The following is a 23,984-nucleotide window of genomic DNA, read 5'->3' on the forward strand; positions in this document are numbered from 1 at the left end:
CCCTGCCGTCACCCCCTTCCTCCCTTCCACTGCCGTCACCCCCTTCCTCCATTCCCCTGCCATCATTCCCTATATCCCTCCCTCAATCCTTCCATTCCCCTGCCATCATTCCCTATATCCCTCCCTCAATCCCTCCATTCCCCTGCCATCTTTCCCTATATCCCTCCCTCAATCCCTCCATTCCCCTGCCATCATTCCCTATATCCCTCCCTCAATCCCTCCATTCCCCTGCCATCATTCCCTATATCCCTCCCTCAATCCCTCCATTCCCCTGCGATCATTCCCTATATCCCTCCTTCATTCCCTATATCCCTCCCTCAATCCCTCCCTTCCCCTGCCATCATTCCCTGTATCCCTCCCTCAATCTCTCCATTCCCCTGCCATCATTCCCTATATCCCTCCCTCAATCCCTCTATCCCTCCCTCAATCCCTCCATTCCCCTGCCATCATTCCCTATATCCCTCCCTCAATCCCTCCCTTCCCCTGCGATCATTCCCTATATCCCTCCCTCAATCCCTCCCTTCCCCTGCGATCATTCCCTATATCCCTCCCTCAATCCCTCCCTTCCCCTGCCATCATTCCCTATATCCCTCCCTCAATCCCTCCATTCCCCTGCCATCATTCCCTATATCCCTCCCTCAACCCCTCCATTCCTCAGTCATGGTGATCATTGAGTTGTTACTAGCTGGTCGTGGAGTGAGTCGTGGAGTGAGTCGTGGAGTGTTTGTGTGCTTCCATGCTGGGAGTCTGGGTCTGAAGTAACTGACTGAAAAGGCAGTTAAAAGGATAGAGATATATTTTGACACTGTGGATTCGCCTCCACAGTATGTTTTCAACAGGAGACAATAGGAATACAGTACACAAAGAGACCAACATCCTGGTTAGTGTGCATGACCCATAGCTAACGTCTTCATTCTCTCTTTCTCTTATATCGTACAATTACTCAGCCATTAATAACAGCTAAGGCTAACATATGGTGGTGGGAACACTGGTACACAATGGTACACAAAGCACTGTGCCTTCAGATACATAATGCTCTTATCCTCAAGCATATCCTTTGGGTAGTTCTTTGGGTAGTTCTGCTGCACATCCAACAAGATCAACAAACTGGACTCCCAGCACATTGTTGTTATTTTGGTTCAACTCTTCCAGCTCATCATTAACCTGTGTTAGAAACCTAAACCCACTTCCCCCACTCACCGCTTGATGTGCCTCAATGTTGACGTCTCAAAGATTACCCCCTACCCTACCGCCATGTTTGTAGTTTGAGCTCTCTCTCTCTCTTCTGCCTCCATTTCCCATAATGCCTCAGTAAGAACAGGTACTCTGTGGGCTACGCTACCCAGAAGTCTTGGCTGCTGAATGCCACCGTGGAGGATAACATCACGTTTGGCAGTCCCTTCAACAAACAGAGGTAAAACACCACTCTCTACTCTACCCTACTCTACCCTACTCTACTTTACTCCACTCTACTCTACTCTACTCTACTTTACTGTACTGTACTGTACTGTACTGTACTGTACTGTACTGTACTGTACTCTACTCCACTCTACTTTACTGTACTCTACTCCACTCTACTCTACTCTACTTTAACTCTACTCTACTCTAACCTACTGTACTGTACTCTAACCTACTCTACTGTACTGTACTGTACTCTAAGCTACTCTACTGTACTCTCATCTCCTCTCCTCTACTCTACTCTACTGTACTGTACTGTACTGTACTGTACTGTACTGTACTGTACTGTACTGTACTGTACTGTAACCTACTGTACTGTACTCTAACCTACTGTACTGTACTGTACTCTACCCTAATCTACTGTACTGTACTCTACTCTAACCTACTGTACTGTACTCTACTCTACTCTACTCTACTCTAACCTACTGTACTGTACTCTACTCTACCCTAATCTACTGTACTCTACTCTACTCTACTCTAACCTACTGTACTGTACTGTACTCTTACCTACTCTACTGTACTCTACTCTAACCTACTCTACAGTACTTTCCTCTACTCTACTCTAACCTACTGTACTGTACTGTACTCTACTCTACCCTACTTTACTGTACCCTACTCTACCGTACCCTACTCTAATGTACTGTACTCTACTGTACTCTACTGTACTCTGCTGTACTCTACTGTACTGTACTCTACTGTACTCTGCTCTACTGTACTGTATGCCACTCTACTGTACTCTACTCTACTGTACTCTACTGTACGCCACTCTACTGTACTCTACTCTACTCTATTGAACTCTACTCTACTGTACTCTACTGTACTGTACTGTACTCTACTGTACTCTACTCTACTGTACTCTACTGTACTCTACTCTACAGTACTCTACTGTACTGTACTGTACTCTACTCTACTCTACTCTACTCTACTGTACTCTGCTGTACTCTACTGTACTCTACTCTACTGTACTCTACTGTACTCTGCTGTATTCTACTGTACTCTACTGTACTCTGCTGTACTCTACTGTACTGTACTCTACTGTACTCTACTGTACTCTGCTCTACTGTACTGTATGCCACTCTACTGTACTCTACTCTACTGTACTCTACTGTACGCCACTCTACTGTACTCTACTCTACTCTACTGTACTCTACTGTACTCTACTCTACTGTACTGTACTGTACTGTACTGTACTCTACTCTACTGTACTCTACTGTACTCTGCTGTACTCTACTGTACTCTGCTGTACTCTACTGTACTCTACTGTACTCTGCTGTACTCTACTGTACTCTACTCTACTGTACTCTACTCTACTGTACTCTACTGTACTCTGCTGTACTCTACTGTACTCTGCTGTACTCTACTGTACTCTACTCTACTGTACTCTACTGTACTCTTCTGTACTCTACTGTACTCTACTGTACTCTGCTGTACTCTACTGTACTCTACTCTACTGTGCTCTACTGTACTCTGCTGTACTCTACTGTACTCTGCTGTACTCTACTGTACTCTACTGTACTCTACTCTACTCTACTGTACTCTACTCAACCCTACTCTACTCTACTCTACTCTACTCTTCTCTACTGTATTATCTGCTGCTCCTCAACACCATTCATCAATGTAATTAAGACTAGACCAATGTTTGTGTTTGGTTAATTCACTTGGTCTTGCATCAGCTGAGATGTACTTCTAATGACACTAATTAGATGGTCCATCAGATTGCTATCACTCTTGATGCTTCTTGAGGCTGATGCTGGCTTATATCTCTTCTCTAATGACGACTTTTTTCCTGTGCTGTTGAATCCCTTAGTTTCCAAGGCAGCCATGTTTCTAACTGTGTCTTAATAGAGGGTGTTGTCAGTCTGATGCCCTGCTGTGTGTCTCAGATACAAGACTGTGATTGATGCCTGCTCCCTGCAGCCTGATGTAGACCTCCTGCCCTTCGGAGACCAGACGGAGATCGGAGAGAGGGTACTGAAACACTGGCTAAATTATTACATTATTACATTATTATAATCACCTCAGTACTTTTTTTAAGCACAAGCCCCATCTCTTACCTCAGACACAATGACATATACCAAGAACTAGTAGTGAACAGTGATTTGTGTCAGATTCCTTGTGTACCTGGCTACTCTTCTTAACAGTGTGTTTTTCTCCCAGGGGATCAACCTGAGTGGAGGCCAGAGGCAGAGGATATGTGTGGCTCGGGCTCTCTACCAGAACACCAACATCGTCTTCCTGGTGAGTCAATGAATGATAAAGTGCTTTATCTATTGACTTCAATAGAAGATCCATTTCCTGTTGAGTTCACTGGAAGAGGCTGGAAGCTCTCCCTCAAGGATGGCTTCTCAGAATAGTCAGACAGAGCCAGGGTGTTCTAGAGTGTTCTCTTTGTGTTCTAGGGTGTTCTCTAGGTGTTCTAGAGTGTTCTCTTTGTGTTCTAGGGTGTTCTCTAGGTGTTCTCTAGGTGTTCTAGGGTGTACTAGGGTGTTCTCTAGGTATTCCACAGTGTTTTCTGTGTTCTCTTTTCTATGGTGTTTTAGGGTGTTTTCTCTAGGTGTTTTAGGGTGTTCTCTAGGTATTCTAGGGTGTTCTCTATGTGTTCTAGGGTGTTATCTAGGTGTTCTCTATGTGTTCTAGGATGTTCTCTATGTGTTTTAGGGTGTTATCTAGGTGTTCTAGGGTGTTCTCTATGTGTTTTAGGGTGTTCTCTATGTGTTTTAGGGTGTTCTCTAGGTGTTCTAGGGGGTTCTTTTGGTGTTTTAGAGCGTTCTCTATGTGTTCTAGGGTGTTCTCTAGGTGTTCTAGGGTGTTCTCTTGTAGTTTTAGGGCGTTCTCTATGTGTTCTAGGGTGTTCTCTAGGTGTTCTAGGGTATTCTCTAGGTGTTCCAGAGAGAGCCAAATAGAGCCAAAGACAGGGACACCCTTTTCTATTCCCTAACAGTACACTGCTTTTGGGACAGTGTGTGAGTAAGGATGAACTATATCGGGAATAGGGTGTGATTTCAGAGGCAGCCAGGGAGATCCAGGGAGGGCCAGCCAGGGAGATCCAGGGAGGGCCAGCCAGCCTCCCTCTGTATGGGAATGGGAGGAGCAGCAGGTGGGATGGATCTCTGTCCGCAGGCCTCTCTTGTAACCATACCATGTTTACAGGCATCCCTCTGCTCTGCCATCTGGCCTGGCTAGCCATATACACACTCACACACGTACACACACACGTACACACAATCACACGCACACACACACGTACACACACACACTTTCCCGTCTCTCGCTGCTACAGACAACTCTATGTACATCTACATCCCATTTCTTCCTACTCCTGTGTGATGTCATCATGTGTTTGTGTTCCCACATCATTTCCTGTGGCAACTGTTAATTAGATGTCTAACCTCCGCCCCTGATACAGCCTCTCTGGCTGTCGTGGGATAGGACCGGGCACGTTCCTCCATACGAAGCTCAGCTCACACGGACAAATGTGCCAAATAAGGAAATAGCACTCTAAAGTGCTGTATTAATACACAATGGGACTGCAGAGTGAACACCCAGCTAGAAACAACATCTATTAGCGAAGTACGTCTTTATGACGTCTTGTCTCCTAATGAGGTGTCTATCATGCTGTGTCTGATGATCTCAGACCTTCTGCCCTCAGGACTGTTTACGTGTCTCAGTGCTGTACAGTATAAAGACTAAGTCATCCTAGGGTAATACATTGGTGTTTATTCAGGTTCCGGGGTCCTCTGGGAACTAGGTTTGATTGACTGTATGTCCTGAGATCATCTGAGACCTGTGAATTAAACGTGCTGTAACTTAATATGAATAAAGGATGATCTCCTGTTAAAAAAAACATAATTAAATCCACAGTCTTTCACTCCAATACGCTCTGATCTGATTGGATCGTCCATGTTGCCTCTGACCCCTGATCTCTGACCTTTACCCTCAGGATGACCCGTTCTCAGCGCTGGACATCCACCTGAGTGACCACCTGATGCAGGAGGGCATCCTGAAGTTCCTACAGGATGATAAACGCACCGTGGTCTTGGTCACACACAAACTGCAGTACCTCATCCACGCTGACTGGGTGAGCATCTCAACAGTCTGGTGTGGATTCCTCTCTACCGTTTGCACTGGGTCTGTATTCATAAAGCATCTTAGAGTAGGAATGCTGCTGATACAGGATCCGTTTTTCCTTTTAGATCAGAATAAAGAGTATGACACGGACGGGGCGGGGGGACCTGATCCTAGATCAGCATTCCTACCCTGAGACGGTTTGTTTATAAGGGTCCTGGTTTTACACGGTTCTCTCTGTGTCCCAGATCATAGCCATGAAGGATGGCTCAGTGCTGAGGGAAGGCACTCTGAAGGACATCCAGACTCATGATGTAGAGCTGTATGAACACTGGAAGACCCTGATGAACAGACAGGACCAGGAACTAGAGAAGGTCATATTCACTTCTTACTCTCCTACTGACAGACTGTAACAGAGGAGGCTGGTGGGTGGAGTTATAGGAGGACGTGTAGGAGCTCATTGTAAAGGCTGGTATGGAATAAATGGAACGGAGCCAACACATGGAAACAACGTGTTAGACCATTCCATTTATTCCAGCCATTACAATGAGCCTGTCCTCCGATAACTCCTCCCACCAGCCTCCTCTGGTCTGAAATGTGTAGTGTAGCTAATTTACCTGCCAACCAACCTAACAACAGTTGTATCTGTACTGCAGGACACTGAGATTGATAACTGTCAGACTGCTCTGGAGAGGAAGACCCTGAGAAGAGCTTTCTACTCCAGAGAGGCCAAGAACCAGGTCGACGATGACGAAGAAGGTGAAATGCATTGTCAAACACTGTAGCTCATACAAGTTAAGTTCTGTTACGACATATGACAATAATCACTCCTTCTCTCGTCCCTGACAGAGGAGGAAGAGGAGGAGGAAGAGGACGACAACATGTCGACGACCACCAGTCGGCGCTCTAAGATCCCGTGGAGGGTGTGCTGGCAGTACCTGTCCTCTGGTGGCTTCCTCATGGTCTTCCTCATGGTCTTCTCCAAGCTGCTGAAACACTCCGTCATGGTCGCCATCGACTACTGGCTGGCCGAATGGACTGCTAATGCCGATGGCCCAGTCAATGGGACTGCTAATGGCGATGGCCCAGTCAATGGGACTGCTATTGACGATGCTAATGGATATGCCCCAGACTTTGGAAATGTTACAGGAGACTTTGTCAATGCCTCTGCAGCAGCTGTCTTCTCCAATCGGACAAACTCAGCGGTGAGATATGAACACCTTTCACAACCAGTACTCAGTGTTAGTGGAAGTGAGTAAGGCCTGTTGAAATCCTGATATCTGACAGAATGTGTCTTTGTGGTGTGTTATGTGGTTACTAGGCTGGTCAGCCTGATTCCTAATATGTGTCTTTGTGGTGTATTATGTGATTACTAGGCTGGTCTGCCTGACTCCTACTATGTGCCAGTGTTTATCATCCTGTGTGGAGCGGGGATAGCCCTGTGTCTGATCACCTCTCTGACTGTGGAGTTCCTGGGTCTGTCTGCTGCTACCAACCTGCACCACAACCTGCTCAACAAGATCATCCACGCACCTATCAGGTACCCACGACACCTCACCTATCAGTATCCACGACACACCTCACCTATCAGGTACCCACGACACACCTCACCTATCAGGTACCCACGCCACACCTCACCTATCAGGTACCCACAACACACCTCACCTATCAGGTACCCACGACACCCCTCACCTATCAGGTACCCACGATACACCTCACCTATCAGGTACCCACGACACACCTTGCCTATCAGGTACCCACTACACACCTCACCTATCAGGTACCCACGACACACCTCACCTATCAGGTACCCACGACACACCTCACCTATCAGGTACCCAGGACACAACTCACCTATCAGGTACCCACGACACCTCACCTATCAGGTACCCACTACACCTCACCTATCAGGTACCCACGACACCTCACCTATCAGGTACCCACGGCACACCTCACCTATCAGGTACCCACGACACACCTCACCTATCAGGTACCCACGACACACCTCACCTATCAGGTACCCACGGCACACCTCACCTATCAGGTACCCACGACACACCTCACCTATCAGGTACCCACAACACACCTCACCTATCAGGTACCCACGACACACCCCACTTATCAGGTACTCACGACACACCTCACCTGTCAGGTACCCACGACACACCTCACCTGTCAGGTACCCACGACAAACCTCACCTGTCAGGTACCCACGACACAGATTCTTATACTCTTTATGACATCATCCGTGTTGAAATAGAAGGGAACTGAATAGTTGAACCAGAAAGAATGTGTTGAATAATTTATTAATCATTTTAAAAAGTCACATTTTATATATTTTTTCAGACTAATATTTGAAATAATATATATTTTGAATCTCTTCTCAGATTCTTTGACGTGACCCCCTTGGGCCAGATCCTGAACCGTTTCTCAGCTGACACCAACATCATAGATCAGGTGATTCTGAAAAGGATGTTCACCCTCAGTAGATTGATCTGTTGACTTATTTCAGTCAAGAGTATTAGGGTAAAGTACCCTAGTGGTTAAGAGTGTTGGGACAGTAACCAAATGGTCGCTGGTTCAAAGCCACATCCGACAAGATGAACAATCTGTCGATGTGCCAATGAGCGAGGCACTAAACCCTCATTTCTCCTGTAAGTCGCTCTGGATAAGAGCGACCACCAAATGCCAAAGATTTAAATGAGTACTGTGGGAATCCTCTACTCATGAAGCTGTCTGATGAAGGATCTGTCTTTGGCCATGGTGTAATTGGACAGACTCCAGTGCTGCTCTCCAGCTGGGCTTTGCCCTGAGTGGCCTTAAGATTACAGCTCACACAAATATTAACAGTTTGCCAGTCATTTGCAGGCGTCAGAATTAGCCCATTGTTGAGATGAGTCAATGTCCCACGTCATTATATTACGTCCCTCAGGTGACCTCAGATTGTTAAAGAGGACGACATTGAGGTCCAGAGCGTAGGTCAGAAATGTAGCACTGACAAGATACTATCTCCTCCCTCCCTCCCTCTCTCTCTCTCTCTCTCTCTCTCTCTCTCTCTCTCTCTCTCTCTCTCTCTCTCTCTCTCTCTCTCTCTCCCCCCCCTCTCTCTCTATCCCCCCTCTCTCTCTCTCCCCCTCTCTCTATTCCCCCCCTCTCTCCCCCCTCTCTCTCCCCCCCCCTCTCCTCCCCCCTCTCTCCCCCCCCCCCCCCCCCTCTCTCTCTCTCTCTCTCTCTCTCTCTCTCTCTCTCTCTCTCTCTCTCTCTCTCTCTCTCTCTCTCTCTCTCTCTCTCTCTCTCTATCTATCCATCCCCCCCCCCCCCTCTCTCTCTCTCTCTATCCCCCTCCCCCCTCTCTCTCTCTATCTCTCCCCCCCCCTCTCTCTATCCCCCCTCTCTCTCTATCCCCCCCCTCTCTCTCTACCCCCCCCCCCTCTTTCTATCCTCCCTTTCTCCAGCACATCCCTCCTACCCTGGAGTCTTTGACCCGCTCCACTCTGCTCTGCCTGTCAGCCATCGGGGTCATAGCGTTCGTCACCCCAAGCTTCCTCATCGCTCTGATTCCTCTGGCTGTGTCCTTCTACTTTATACAGAAGTACTTCCGGGTCGCCTCAAAGTGAGTTCACTGGGCAGACCTAGTCCATTTCAGCTCAATGTAGTTTCCTTTTACAGTATCACAACAGCATCACAACTTCAAATTCTCTCTCTCTCTCCCTCTAACTATCTTATCTGTCTCTCTCTGTCAGGACTACCTGGGCGCTGTCATTGTGTTATACTATGCTTTTCGTCTCTGTTTCCACATTGTCCAGACTTTTCTTCATTTTCTCTCTCAGGGACCTTCAGGACTTAGATGACTCCACCCAGCTTCCTCTGCTCTGCCACTTCTCTGAGACTGCAGAGGGACTCACCACCATCCGAGCATTCAGGCCAGTGTACCATACACACACACATGCACACACACAGGCACACACACACACACACGCACACACACGTGTGACAGAGTGGAAATTTAAGCCCAGAGCATCGTTACACAACATACTCAAGAAGCACTTATAGGTTTTAGGAAGGCAGTGACACTGTACTTAGCGATCCGAAACGCGAAACAAAGTGGTGGATTTGTTGACACTGGAGGTTAATTCCTTTGCGTATATGTAATATTAGTGTGAACAACTTGAATCCCATCTAGAGGTCTTCCAACCCATCCAGAACCATTCATTCATGGAGGAAGGAGGACATCACAAACCCAAATCTTTCTCTTGATCCAGAATGACATGTACCCCACTCTAAACAGTTCACGAACATTCCTCCTTTTCCCCAGAATCGTGGTAATCCAACATTAAACAGCTCTCACGGTTACTACCCCTCACACAGCCTCTTCCTCCCTGAAGACTTCCTCATCTTGGCAGCACCGTGGCTTCTCTCTCTTTCTCTCTTGGTCCAATGTTAGATGTCACTTAGCTATGTAGCAGCCATGGTCCAACTCACATCATCAGGCACGTTAGTCCAGTCCTGAAACAATCCCACTTCAGTGTTTGTCTAACGGAGGTGGTTCTATGAACCATAACCAGGACTGGGACCTGGAGACGTACGGATGAACACAGTCTAGACGCCGGGTTCAAACCTGGTCACATGGGAAATAATCTGGTAGGTATTAGCTATATTTATTTTCCATTTGTTCTTCAGACATGAATCTCGATTCAAGCAGAAGATGCTGGAGCTGACAGATACCAACAACACAGCCTACCTGTTCCTCTCTGCTGCCAATCGCTGGTTGGAGGTCAGAACGGTGAGATCACATTCATGTCCATGATTCAACCATGACATTATTAAGAAGATATGGGACTATTGTAATACTAATGGTATCTTACTGAGTAACACAATACACCCTGAGTAACACAATACTCCCTGAGTAACACAATACTCCCTGAGTAACACAATACTCCCTGAGTAACACAATACTCCCTGGTTTCTTATCACACTGAGCTGCAAAATTTGAAGAAATTACTTTTTGAGATTAGAGCTAAATGCTGTGTTGAATTCACAACTTCTCTCTCTCTGTCTCTCCCTCTAACTATCTTATCTGACTCTCTTTCTCTTTCAGGACTACCTGGGTGCTGTCATTGTGTTAACAGCAGCAGTAGCCTCAATATGGAGCTCTGGCAAGAGCCTTCCCTCTAGCATGGTGGGGTTAGGCCTGACCTACGCCCTCACAGTGAGTCAACGTGTTACACGATTGTGTGTAGAGGTAGGTGAAGGAGTCAGGCGCAGGAGAGCAGAGATGTCCGAGATGTGCTATTTAATGGGAAAGTCCACAAACATACAGGTCAGGAACAATACCAAAAAACAAACGCCCTCGACAACCGAGAAACCACTTATTCACGGAAGGAGGGAAAAACAACGCTCCTAAGTATATACACACTTGGTATAATACGTGGAAACAAAATAGGCACAACCTTAACGAGCAACATCACACGAATAATCCCCCACAAACCTAGGCAGGCAACAGGGGTAATTATACACACAGAAATGAAGGCAAATGAAACCAGGTGTGAAAAAAGCAAAGAGAAACCAACAGAAAAGGAAACAAGGATCGGTGATGGCTAGTAGACCGCCGAGCGCCGCCCCCAACAAGGAGAGGAAGCCGTGACACAACGTCTCCCCAATGTCACACAAACATGAATATACCCACAGAACAGAAACAACATACAGGATCAACTTCATCAAATGAGAATCTTTTTAATAACAGGCCCTTATTCACCTGGATCTGATTGTAGTTTTAGTTACAAGATGTCAAGGCAGCAAGTGTTTAGACAACGTATTCAGTAGAACATTTATGGAGCTGTCCAGAGAAGGACTGCATCAGTCACATTACTGAGAGGAGTGTTGTTGACAGTCCTTCCTCTCCCACTGCCAGTAGATGTGAAACAATAGAAGCTGTATTGTCCTCAGCATCCATCTTTGTTTGTACTGTCACAGTATTGTTTTCTGTAGGCTTATCACTCCTCAGAAAGCATGGCCCTTCCACGACTCTTCTCCATAGCACTCTCTTCTGACTGATCAGCCTTTTATGTATTCTTCTCAACCATTAAATACCTTTGGTTTACCTCATATTGTTCAAGGCAATGGGCAAAAAAGACTCCCACTCAGACTTATTAGAATAATAATAATAACAATTATTATAATTAATAGTATTATTAATAATAGTATTATTTCTATACCTAGTAAGGACACTTCATAGAACATGGATTAAATATATATTGTGTTTACCTCCCGTTACCCAGGTGACCAACTACCTGAACTGGGTGGTGAGGAACCTGGCTGACTTAGAGGTCCAGATGGCTGCTGTCAAGAAGGTCAACAGCTTCCTGAGTACAGAGTCTGAGAACTACGAAGGCTCCATGGGTAAACTAAACACACTCCCACACCAAATGCTGCTTCCCAATACCCTGGAGTCTCTTGTGACAGAAGCTGGACAGTGCACACACAAGATGTGGTTTAACACACAGTCAATAGAACAGAGTAATGGAATACTGCTGAAACACACAGTCAATAGAACAGGGTAATGGAATCCTGCTGAAACACACAATCAATAGAACAGAGTAATGGAATCCTGCTGAAACACACAGTCAATAGAACAGGGTAATGGAATCCTGCTGAAACACACAGTCAATAGAACAGGGTAATGGAATCCTGCTGAAACACACAATCAATAGAACAGGGTAATGGATTCCTGCTGAAACACACAGTCAATAGAACAGGGTAATGGAATCCTGCTGAAACACACAATCAATAGAACAGGGTAATGGAATCCTGCTGAAACACACAGGCAATAGAACAGGGTAATGGAATCCTGCTGAAACACACAGGCAATAGAACAGGGTAATGGAATCCTGCTGAAACACACAGTCAATAGAACAGGGTAATGGAATCCTGCTGAAACACACAGGCAATCGAACAGAGTAATGGAATCCTGCTGAAACACACAGTCAATAGAACAGAGTAATGGAATCCTGCTGAAACACACAATCAATAGAACAGGGTAATGGAATCCTGCTGAAACACACAGTCAATAGAACAGAGTAATGGAATCCTGCTGAAACACACAATCAATAGAACAGGGTAATGGAATCCTGCTGAAACACACAGTCAATAGAACAGAGTAATGGAATCCTGCTGAAACACACAGTCAATAGAACAGAGTAATGGAATCCTGCTGAAACACACAGGCAATAGAACAGAGTAATGGAATCCTGCTGAAACACACAGGCAATAGAACAGGGTAATGGAATACTGCTGAAACACACAGTCAATAGAACAGAGTAATGGAATCCTGCTGAAACACACAGGCAATAGAACAGGGTAATGGAATACTGCTGAAACACACAGGCAATAGAACAGGGTAATGGAATCCTGCTGAAACACACAGTCAATAGAACAGGGTAATGGAATCCTGCTGAAACACACAGTCAATAGAACAGGGTAATGGAATCCTGCTGAAACACACAGTCAATAGAACAGGGTAATGGAATCCTGCTGAAACACACAATCAATAGAACAGAGTAATGGAATCCTGCTGAAACACACAATCAATAGAACAGAGTAATGGAATCCTGCTGAAACACACAATCAATAGAACAGAGTAATGGAATCCTGCTGAAACACACAATCAATAGAACAGAGTAATGGAATCCTGCTGAAACACACAATCAATAGAACAGGGTAATGGAATCCTGCTGAAACACACAGTCAATAGAACAGGGTAATGGAATCCTGCTGAAACACACAATCAATAGAACAGGGTAATGGAATCCTGCTGAAACACACAGTCAATAGAACAGGGTAATGGAATCCTGCTGAAACACACAATCAATAGAACAGGGTAATGGAATCCTGCTGAAACACACAGGCAATAGAACAGTGTAATGGAATCCTGCTGAAACACACAGGCAATAGAACAGGGTAATGGAATCCTGCTGAAACACACAGTCAATAGAACAGGGTAATGGAATCCTGCTGAAACACACAGGCAATAGAACAGAGTAATGGAATCCTGCTGAAACACACAGTCAATAGAACAGAGTAATGGAATCCTGCTGAAACACACAATCAATAGAACAGGGTAATGGAATCCTGCTGAAACACACAGTCAATAGAACAGAGTAATGGAATCCTGCTGAAACACACAATCAATAGAACAGGGTAATGGAATCCTGCTGAAACACACAGTCAATAGAACAGAGTAATGGAATCCTGCTGAAACACACAGTCAATAGAACAGAGTAATGGAATCCTGCTGAAACACACAGGCAATAGAACAGAGTAATGGAATCCTGCTGAAACACACAGGCAATAGAACAGGGTAATGGAATACTGCTGAAACACACAGTCAATAGAACAGAGTAATGGAATCCTGCTGAAACACACAGGCAATAGAACAGGGTAATGGAATACTGCTGAAACACACAGTCAATAGAACAGGGTAATGGAATCCTGCTGAAACACACAGTCAATAGAACAGGGTAATGGAATCCTGCTGAAACACACAGTCAATAGAACAGGGTAATGGAATCCTGCTGAAACACACAGTCAATAGAACAGGGTAATGGAATCCTGCTGAAACACACAGTCAATAGAACAGGGTAATGGAATCCTGCTGAAACACACAGTCAATAGAACAGAGTAATGGAATCCTGCTGAAACACACAATCAATAGAACAGAGTAATGGAATCCTGCTGAAACACACAATCAATAGAACAGAGTAATGGAATGCTGCTGAAACACACAATCAATAGAACAGGGTAATGGAATCCTGCTGAAACACACAGTCAATAGAACAGGGTAATGGAATCCTGCTGAAACACACAGTCAATAGAACAGGGTAATGGAATCCTGCTGAAACACACAGTCAATAGAACAGAGTAATGGAATACTGCTGAAACACACAATCAATAGAACAGAGTAATGGAATCCTGCTGAAACACACAATCAATAGAACAGAGTAATGGAATCCTGCTGAAACACACAATCAATAGAACAGAGTAATGGAATCCTGCTGAAACACACAGTCAATAGAACAGAGTAATGGAATCCTGCTGAAACACACAATCAATAGAACAGAGTAATGGAATCCTGCTGAAACACACAGTCAATAGAACAGAGTAATGGAATCCTGCTGAAACACACAGTCAATAGAACAGAGTAATGGAATCTGAAACACACAGTTCAAAATATGGTCATCATCTCTGCTCACGCTATTTGAAAAGTCCCTCACAAAATGAAATCCATAGATGCTCAACTAAGCACTCACCCATGACAGACTGTAGCTGGCCAGTGTGCTGCACAATCTGGTTCTGTGTTCCGAGATCAAATCAAATCAAATACAATTGTATTTGTCACATGCGCTGAATACAACAGGTGTAGACTTTACAGTGAAATGTTTACTTACAAGCCTTTAACCAACAATGCAGTTATTAAGAAAAATACCTACAAAATAAGAAATAATACTACAAAATAATGAAAGAGCAGCAGTAGAATAACAATAGTGAGGCTGTATACAGAGTCTTTAGTAAAGGGGCAGCCGGTAGGCAGCCTAGTGGTTAGAGTGTTGGACTAGTAACCCAAAGGTTAACAAGATCGAATCCCTGAGCTGTCAAGGTACAAATCTGTCGTTCTCCCCCTGAACAAGGCAGTTAACCCACTGTTCCTAGGCCGTAATTATAAATAAGAATTTGTTCTTAACTGACTTGCCTAGTTAAATAAATATAGAAAAGTAAGCACTGATTGAAGCTTCCATTTATCAAATGTCTTCTCCAACATGTAACAGCGAGGATGGCTCAACATAGTCTAGGCGTCTACACATCTATAAGGACTATATTTAAAAATCCATGGCAGTAGAACAGTCAACTGCACAGGGCAACAATCTGACAGTATGGTAATGTCTTTAGATTTACAGTGTGGAGCAGAACGACCTGACACAGTGTTTCTCCTCCCAAATTCCAACATCATTTCTCTAGTGTGTCTCTGTGGAGTTTACAATAGTCCCGTTACGGGTCTCCTTCCAAAGCAGCATCGAAGTTTAAGTGATGTGCTGTTGCCATGGCGATGTTAAAAAAAGAAGAGAAGGGGGTCATGTCTCTTGGGGGAGGAAGATAAGAGGGCTAGACTGTGCTGCTGCTCCAGTTTCAACTGTTCTGCCTTATTATTATTCGACCATGCTGGTCATTTATGAACATTTGAACATCTTGGCCATGTTCTGTTATAATCTCCACCCGGCACAGCCAGAAGAGGACTGGCCACCCCACATAGCCTGGTTCCTCTCTAGGTTTCTTCCTAGGTATTGGCCTTTCTAGGGAGTTTTTCCTAGCCACCGTGCTTCTACACCTGCATTGCTTGCTGTTTGGGGTTTTAGGCTGGGTTTCTGTACAGCACTTTGAGATATCAGCTGATGTACGAAGGGCTATATAAATAAATTTGATTTGATTTGATTTAGAACTAAGGGAGGAGCATGAGGGAGAGAGTTCTTGTGGAACAACGAGGAGGTGGGATTGAAGAGGAGAGGAGAGGAGGAGGAAGAGATGGTTGGGAGGGAGGAGAGAGTCCCCCATCTCTAGAGCCGTGGCCCTGCTAGAGTCCTGTGGTCAAAGAACCCCTGCCAGAGTGGGCTGTCCTCCTACACTGTGACGTAATGGAAAGTTTGGCCCTGATAGCAGTACAACGATAATAAGTGGATCTTGTCCAAGCAACGAGCTGTCATCTTGCCATCCTTCCCTTTGATTCATTTAGTCCTTTTGTTTCCTCTGCATCCGTTCGCAGCCCTTAAGGTTGGTGGAGAAAACCACCAACCCTTATTTTAAGGACTGCATGCATGGTTTTAGCAGTAAAACACAGAGTACTTTTGAAGTAGCCAAATGCTGCAGTCTAAACAGACCAGAGCCTGGTCACAGAATCAAGAGTGGTCCTGAGTAGCACTTAGGGCACCACTTTTGACAAAGAGACCTCTGTTTACTGCATCGTCAGTTGTGTGACTGTCCCCAAATTCACTACTGTATGACTGTCCTGGATGCATTACTGTATGACTGTCCTGGATGTCCTACTGTATGACTGTCCCCAAATTCACTACTGTATGACTGTCCTGGAGGTCCTACTGTATGACTGTCCGGGATGTCCTACTGTATGACTGTCCTGGAAGTCCTACTGTATGACTGTCCTGGATGTCCTACTGTATGACTGTCCTGGATGTCCTACTGTATGACTGTCCTGGATGTCCTACTGTATGACTGTCCTGGAAGTCGTACTGTATGACTGTCCTGGATGTCCTACTGTATGACTGTCCTGGATGTCCTACTGTATGACTGTCCTGGATGTCCTACTGTATGACTGTCCTGGATGTCCTACTGTATGACTGTCCTGGATGTCCTACTGTATGACTGTCCTGGAAGTCGTACTGTATGACTGTCCTGGATGTCCTACTGCATGACTGTCCTGGATGTCCTACTGTATGACTGTCCTGGATGTCCTACTGTATGACTGTCCTGGATGTCCTACTGTATGACTGTCCCCAAATTTACTACTGTATGACTGTCCTGGATGTCCTACTGTATGACTGTCCTGGATGTCCTACTGTATGACTGTCCTGGATGTCCTACTGTATGACTGTCCCCAAATTCACTACTGTATGACTGTCCTGGATGTTCTACTGCATGACTGTCCCCAAATTCATTACTGTATGACTGTCTTGGATGTTCTACTGTATGACTGTCTTGGATGTTCTACTGTATGACTGTCCTGGATGTTCTACTGTATGACTGTCCTGGATGTCCTACTGTATGACTGTCCTGGATGTACTACTGTATGTGTTATTGTGCCGTAGGCTATAACTAGGGCCCAGAGTTTTTCTGTTCCTGTCAAGGAAAAACTGCTAACCCTAGTTATTGTGTGTGACCACAGTATATAATTACACATCTCATTCATGTTTTGTTAATGGTTGACTATATGTGTTCTTTCCAGATACCACCCAGGTCCCCGAGGACTGGCCCCAGCATGGAGAGATAAAGATCCAGGATCTGTGTGTCCGTTACGACCCCCTTCTGAAACCTGTCCTCAAACACGTCAATGCCTACATCAACCCCGGACAGAAGGTAAGTAACAGCCCTGTGTCTTAAAGCAACTGTGAGATGGAACATTGTTGCTGTAGCTTCAATAAAGATCACATTTAGGGAGCTAAGCAACCCCGGACAGAAGCTAAGTCACACCCACTCACAGAGCCCTCCCTTAATGCAACTGTGACATCACACGTTGTTCCTGACTATATCACTGAATAAAGATCACTTTTAGGGAGCTAAGCAACCCTGGACAGAAGCTAAGTCACACCCACTCACAGAGCCCTCCCTTAATGCAACTGTGACATCACACGTTGTTCCTGACTATATCGCTGAATAAAGATCACTTTTAGGGAGCTAAGCAACCCCGGACAGAAGCTAAGTCACACCCACTCACAGAGCCCTCCCTTAATGCAACTGTGACATCACACGTTGTTCCTGACTATATCGCTGAATAAAGATCACATTTGAACGCAGTGAAAGCAGTGAAAAGCAAGCAGACGTTTACTTTCTGTTTGAATCACAGCCCTGTGTCTAAACGCAACGGTGAGTTGACACGTAGTGAAGAAACGGACTAGTTGGTCGCGGCGACTCTGTGTGGCGTGCGTCTTACCACTTTCTGCACACACATGTCCGTTCTCTCAGGGCAGTGTTACTGTACCTCAGCAGACTCCTGCTATCTGACCTGACTGATGAGGCTGCTTCACTTCTGCTGTGAGGAGCCTGAATGCAGATACACAGGTAGAGAGAGATATTCAGTCCAGAGCAGAGAATCAGAGATACAGAGCTACTAGAACTCCTTCTGAGACCGTGTTCTTCAGTCCTGGTCCTAGAGAGACACGGGTTGTGCAGGCTTTTGATCCAGCCCAGTACCAACACACCACAGGAGGTTGGTGGCACCTTAATTGGGGAGGACGGGCTCGTGGTAACGGCTGGAGTGGAATAGGTAGAATGGTATCAAACATATCAAACACATGGGTTGATGCCATTCCATTCACTCCGTTCCAGACGTTATTATGAGCCGTCCTCCCCTCAGCAGCCTCCACTGCAACACACATTATTCAACTGATTGAGTAGTTCATGGAGCCCTTGACTTGTTGAATCAGGTGTGTTCGTTCATGCTGGGTTCATAGCCAGGTGTAAGGCGTCTCGGTGTAGCAGGTAAGGCGGAGTCAGGCACAGCATACAGAGATGAGTAATTCACCTAACTTTACTCAAAACAACAAATATTCCAAGAAGGAAAATAATCAAGCTCACAAATACAGACCAACTTACAACGAACAAACACGCACAAAACCAGGGGGGAACCACAGGGTTAAATAAGGAACATATAATTATGGGATGGAAACCAGGTGTGTACAATGAAGACAAAACAAATGGAAAATGAAAAGTGGATCGGCGGCGGCAAGAAACTAGTGACGTCAACCACGAACACCGCCCAAACACCGCCCGAACACCGCCCGAACACCGCCGAACACCGCCCGAACAAGGAGAGGGACCAACTGCGGCAGAAGTCTTGACACCAGGACTGAAGTCTTGACACCAGGACTGAAGTCTTGACACCAGGACTGAAGTAGGTGTTCTAGTATCGCTCTTTGACTCCGTGCTCTATAAGCAGGGCTGGATATTAGGTATCTCTCTATCTGTGTATCTGTGAGTGCTCTATAAGCAGGGCTGGATATTAGGTATCTCTCTCTATCTGTGTATCTGTGAGTGCTCTATAAGCAGGGCTGGATATTAGGTATCTCTCTCTATCTGTGTATCTGTGAGTGCTCTGTAAGCAGGGCTGGATATTAGGGATCTCTCTATCTGTGTATCTGTGAGTGCTCTATAAGCAGGGCTGGATATTAGGGATCTCTCTATCTGTGTATCTGTGACTGTGTCTCATAAGCATTCCAGGGCTGATATTATGTCTGGAAGATCATGATGATTTTAGTGTCTCCTGCTGAGCCTCAATTTCTACAACCACCCTGTATTCCCCTTTAAATCTGACTCAGTTTAGGTATCACAGTAATCCTCATATACTCAAACATCTTAAATCTGGGGATATACACCCTTAGTAGAGAGGCCTGGCTGTGTGTGTGTGGTGTCTTTGACCAATGAGAGAAAGCGTGAGTGTGGAACTGTATCTAAGAACAGTAATGTATTGTGGTTGTATGTGAGGCTGACTGCTTGTTTATGGGTAGCTGTAGCTCCATCTTTACAGTAACTACACTGTAAAAAATACAATCCTGTTGTTTTTAAGGTCATTTACTGCCAGCCAGTTGCCTGTTAGTTACTGAAAAAAGGGACACTATGTTACTGTAAACTTTACAGTAATGTACTGTTAAATTAAAGTTTCTGTAGGACTTACCTTGTGAGGAAAACCTCCTAGTCTTGTTCCTGAGAGTAGAGGGCCAAGCTGTGACAGATTGTGTCTCCCACTGGCGTGAAATGACGGTTTAATAACTAATCCCTCTTCTCCCTCTCCTCTCTCTAGGTGGGCATCTGTGGACGCACAGGAAGTGGAAAGTCCTCCCTCTCTCTGGCCTTCTTCAATATGGTCGACGTGTTTGAAGGTTAGTCTCCTGTGATTCAGGTGTAGAAGGTCTCTGAAACTGTGGACAGGAGCCTTGATGCTCAGGTCTAGCACTCGTTACACAGCTACCTCATAGTGACTGTCTGGTTTTATTTTACAGTAGATTGAAAGAAGTGGTTGTACAAAACCCTCTCACAGTCCTCCCCACCAATCCTCCCCACAATTCTCCTCACAGTCCTCCTCACAGTCCTCCCCACAATCCTCCTCACAGTCCTCCCCACAATCCTCCTCACAGTCCTCCCCACAATCCTCCTCACAGTCCTCCCCACAGTCCTCCCCACAGTCTACCTCACAGTGCTCCTCACAGTCCTCCCCACAGTGCTCCTCACAGTCCTCCCCACAGTCCTCCCCACAGTCCACCTCACAGTGCTCCTCACAGTCCTCCCCACAGTCCTCCCCACAGTCCACCTCACAGTGCTCCTCACAGTCCTCCCCACAGTGCTCCCCACAGTCCTCCTCACAGTCCTCCCCCACAGTCCTCCCCACAGTCCACCTCACAGTCCTCCCCACAGTCCTCCCCACAGTCCACCTCACAGTCCACCTCACAGTCCTCCCCGACTCTTTTTCAGTAGTGAAGTGTTTAGTGGACATAACATAACTATGGTGACTGCAACCAAACGCTGACACCAAAGGTCAAACTGTTTCCTTGACTTTCCTGTCCCAAAGTGCCCATTCAAAAGTCAGAGGGAGGCTTATAATATGATAGTTAGTTTGAGTGGAGCTTGTGTTTATTCTCATCTGATAAAGGGAAATAGGTCCTCTGCTGAAATCCATAGCCTCCCTTTAGTTTCCTCTGTTTACACAGTACGGCCCTGTGGTCACTGTCATCCTGACATCCTCTGATGATGTCATATTTAGTTGTCCTTTGTACACAACTTTCTGCAGGGGGCCTGTTATTGTTAGTATGCATATCTCCAGCCTCTGGCCAAATGTCATAAATAGAATAATCAAAACATAATGTTCTGGATTTATTTTCCTACGTTGAACATCAGTTTGTCAGAATCCACTGATAAACAACCATATGATAATATTCAGGTTTTCCTCTGAATAATCTTTTTATTTACACCACTCCTAGTCAGCCGATTCAGACAAACCCATCTTTCACCCAAACCCAACATGCTCTCTTTTTCCACACGAGCACTGCTGCCGCAGACAAATGTATTTTACTTAACAATGAATTAAGACACATATTTGTTACCAGTGTCCCCTTATAAAGGCAGAGGGAGCGAGCTTGAACACTACGATGTTGACTGTAGTCGTTCTAATAGACTCGCCAGTGGACATTCTTGGGAAGATAATGTCCCCAGAAATAGACTCAATAAATAGAGGGGAAACGTGAAATATCTTCAGTGAGTTAATGATAAACAGTGATGTTCAGCTTACTTGTGTAATCTTCTACAATATACAGAACAGAATGGCATCAACAACCAGGCCATATTTGCTTGATGCCTCTCTCTCTGTCTGTATCTCTATGTCTCTCTCTCTGTCTGTATCTCTCTCTCTGTCTCTGTCTGTATCTTCTCTCTCTCTCTCTGTCTGTATCTCTCTCTCTGTCTGTATCTCTCTCTCTCTGTCTGTATCTCTCTCTCTCTCTCTGTCTGTATCTCTCTCTCTGTCTGTATCTCTCTCTCTCTCTCTGTCTGTATCTCTCTCTCTCTCTCTGTTCTTCTGTATCTCTCTCTCTCTCTCATGTCTGTATCTCTCTCTCGGTCTGTATCTCTCTCTGTCTCTGTCTGTATCTCTCTCTGTTCTCTGTCTGTATCTCTCTCTCGGCTCTGTATCTCTCTCTGTCTCTGTCTGTATCTCTCTCTCTCTCTCTCTGTCTGTATCTCTCTCTCTTTCTGTATCTCTCTCTCTCTCTATGTCTGTATCTCTCTTTCTCTGTCTCTCTCTCTCTGTCTGTATCTCTCTCTCTGTCTGTCTCTCTCTCTCTGTCTCTGTCTGTATCTCTCTCTCTGTCTGTCTGTATCTCTCTCTCTCTGTCTGTATCTCTCTGTCTCTCTCTCTGTCTGTATCTCTCTGTCTATCTCTCTCTCTGTCTCTGTCTGTTATCTCTCTCTGTCTCTGTCTGTATCTCTCTATCTCTGTCTGTATCTCTCTCTCTCTGTCTCTGTCTGTATCTCTCTCGCTCTCTGTCTGTATCTTTCTCTGTCTCTGTCTGTATCTCTCTCTGTCTCTGTCTGTATCTCTCTATCTCTGTATCTCTGTATGTATCTCTCTCTCTCTGTATGTATCTCTCTATCTCTGTCTGTATCTCTGCATGTATCTCTCTCTCTCTGTCTGTAACTCTGTATGTATCTCTCTCTCTCTGTATGTATCTCTCTATCTCTGTCTGTATCTCTGTATGTATCTCTCTCTCTCTGTCTGTATCTCTGTATGTATCTCTCTCTCTCTGTATGTATCTCTCTATCTCTGTCTGTATCTCTGTATGTATCTCTCTCTCTGTATGTATCTCTCTATCTCTGTCTGTATATCTGTATGTATCTCTCTCTCTCTGTCTGTATCTCTCTCTCTCTGTCTGTATCTCTCTCTCTGCATCTCCTCTCAGGGCGGATCATCATTGATGGTATAGACATCTGTAAGCTGCCCCTCCAGACCCTGAGGTCTCGTCTGTCCATATCCTCCAGGACCCGGTGCTGTTCAGCGGATCATCCGGTACGTCGGCTACGTGTAGAACCTTAGAATGTTAGAACCCTTACCCAGGACACTGTACGTGCAGTGAAGAACCAGGTGTGTGTGTGTCTGTGTGAGAGCCAGTCAGTGTGTGTGTGAGCCGGTGTGTACTGGGTCAGATACTGGGTCAGGACCACGTGCTCTGGCTGTTGACAATCACAGATATGCACACAGGAACGTGCCCAGAAGCTGACATAAGAGACACATTATAATAAACAGTAACTTCCTCATGTCTCTCAGTGGAGAAATAGATCAGTAGATTATAATCAATGTATAATCATTGCCACCTTTGTTTCCACACAGCGACTGCCATGAGGACTACAGTGTTGTGGTTTAGGGAGTTGAACAGATAACCGTCTGCCTACAAACGGGTAGAAAACTACTTTAGTGTACTATGATATATTGTTCAGAAGACAATAACAGAACAGTAACAGTGGGCCTAATTCAGTTGACTTTATGAAGTAAAAATGAAGCTAAACAAATGTTTGTTTGGTTAAAATATGAAACTCCTCAGCAGACGTCATGAAAGTTCATCCTGCTCCCAGGACATTGGATAGTCTCCTCTCCCTCTCTCCCTCTCTCTTCCTCCCTCTCTCTCTCTCTCTCTCCCTCTCCCTCTCTCTCTCTCTCTCTCTCTCTCTGTAGTACCACAGCTTGAAGATGTTTGGAGTATTAGCAGATAACTGAGCTGCTGTGTTTGTTATAAAACACAAAGAGCATGTGGTGTTTATTTAGAAAGACGTTCTCGTCCTGATAAGAAATAACGACCCATCCAATGTGGCAGTAAGTGAGAGGACTGTGCGTTGAGCCAGCCGTTGCCATGGTGATGTTTACATGAACAGAGGCCTTGGGTGATTGGTCCTACAATAACACTGTGCCGATGGCAGTTAGAGAGAGACAGCCAGAGCTACTATAGATGCCTCACCATGGTTAAGCATTGCCACATCATTAGACCCAGTGGAACAGTTGTAGTACGAGATAGTGTGGTAGTGACTGAGGATCCCCTCTGGCTGTGTGCTGCGGGAGTTTTAGCTAAGATGATGGGCCCCAGTCCAAACACTGGGCCTTTGCCTGTTATGGTCACCACAACAGTAGTGGGTACTCTCTCCTGCCT

General features: G+C 45.4%; 1 protein-coding gene across 1 annotated transcript in view; it reads left to right on the forward strand.

Annotated features, from left to right (window-relative positions):
• Window positions 1–22,852, forward strand: part of LOC109881569 (ATP-binding cassette sub-family C member 9) — a gene marked incomplete at its 3' end in the record, with an annotated part of 36,922 nt that extends 14,070 nt beyond the window's left edge. Inside the window, 18 exon segments of the mRNA XM_031819106.1 lie at window positions 1,313–1,414; window positions 3,342–3,426; window positions 3,616–3,696; window positions 5,399–5,536; window positions 5,772–5,897; window positions 6,180–6,282; window positions 6,373–6,728; window positions 6,900–7,063; window positions 7,911–7,980; window positions 8,979–9,136; window positions 9,354–9,446; window positions 10,204–10,306; window positions 10,622–10,732; window positions 11,802–11,922; window positions 17,528–17,658; window positions 20,099–20,177; window positions 22,746–22,811; window positions 22,814–22,852. Of these exon segments, the coding sequence (XP_031674966.1) occupies window positions 1,313–1,414; window positions 3,342–3,426; window positions 3,616–3,696; window positions 5,399–5,536; window positions 5,772–5,897; window positions 6,180–6,282; window positions 6,373–6,728; window positions 6,900–7,063; window positions 7,911–7,980; window positions 8,979–9,136; window positions 9,354–9,446; window positions 10,204–10,306; window positions 10,622–10,732; window positions 11,802–11,922; window positions 17,528–17,658; window positions 20,099–20,177; window positions 22,746–22,811; window positions 22,814–22,852 (2,126 nt within the window).
• Between the last annotated feature and the right edge of the window lie 1,132 nt (window positions 22,853–23,984).

The sequence above is a fragment of the Oncorhynchus kisutch genome, unplaced genomic scaffold, assembly GCF_002021735.2.
Source record: "Oncorhynchus kisutch isolate 150728-3 unplaced genomic scaffold, Okis_V2 scaffold1849, whole genome shotgun sequence".
In the NCBI taxonomy this organism is placed as follows: domain Eukaryota; kingdom Metazoa; phylum Chordata; class Actinopteri; order Salmoniformes; family Salmonidae; genus Oncorhynchus; species Oncorhynchus kisutch.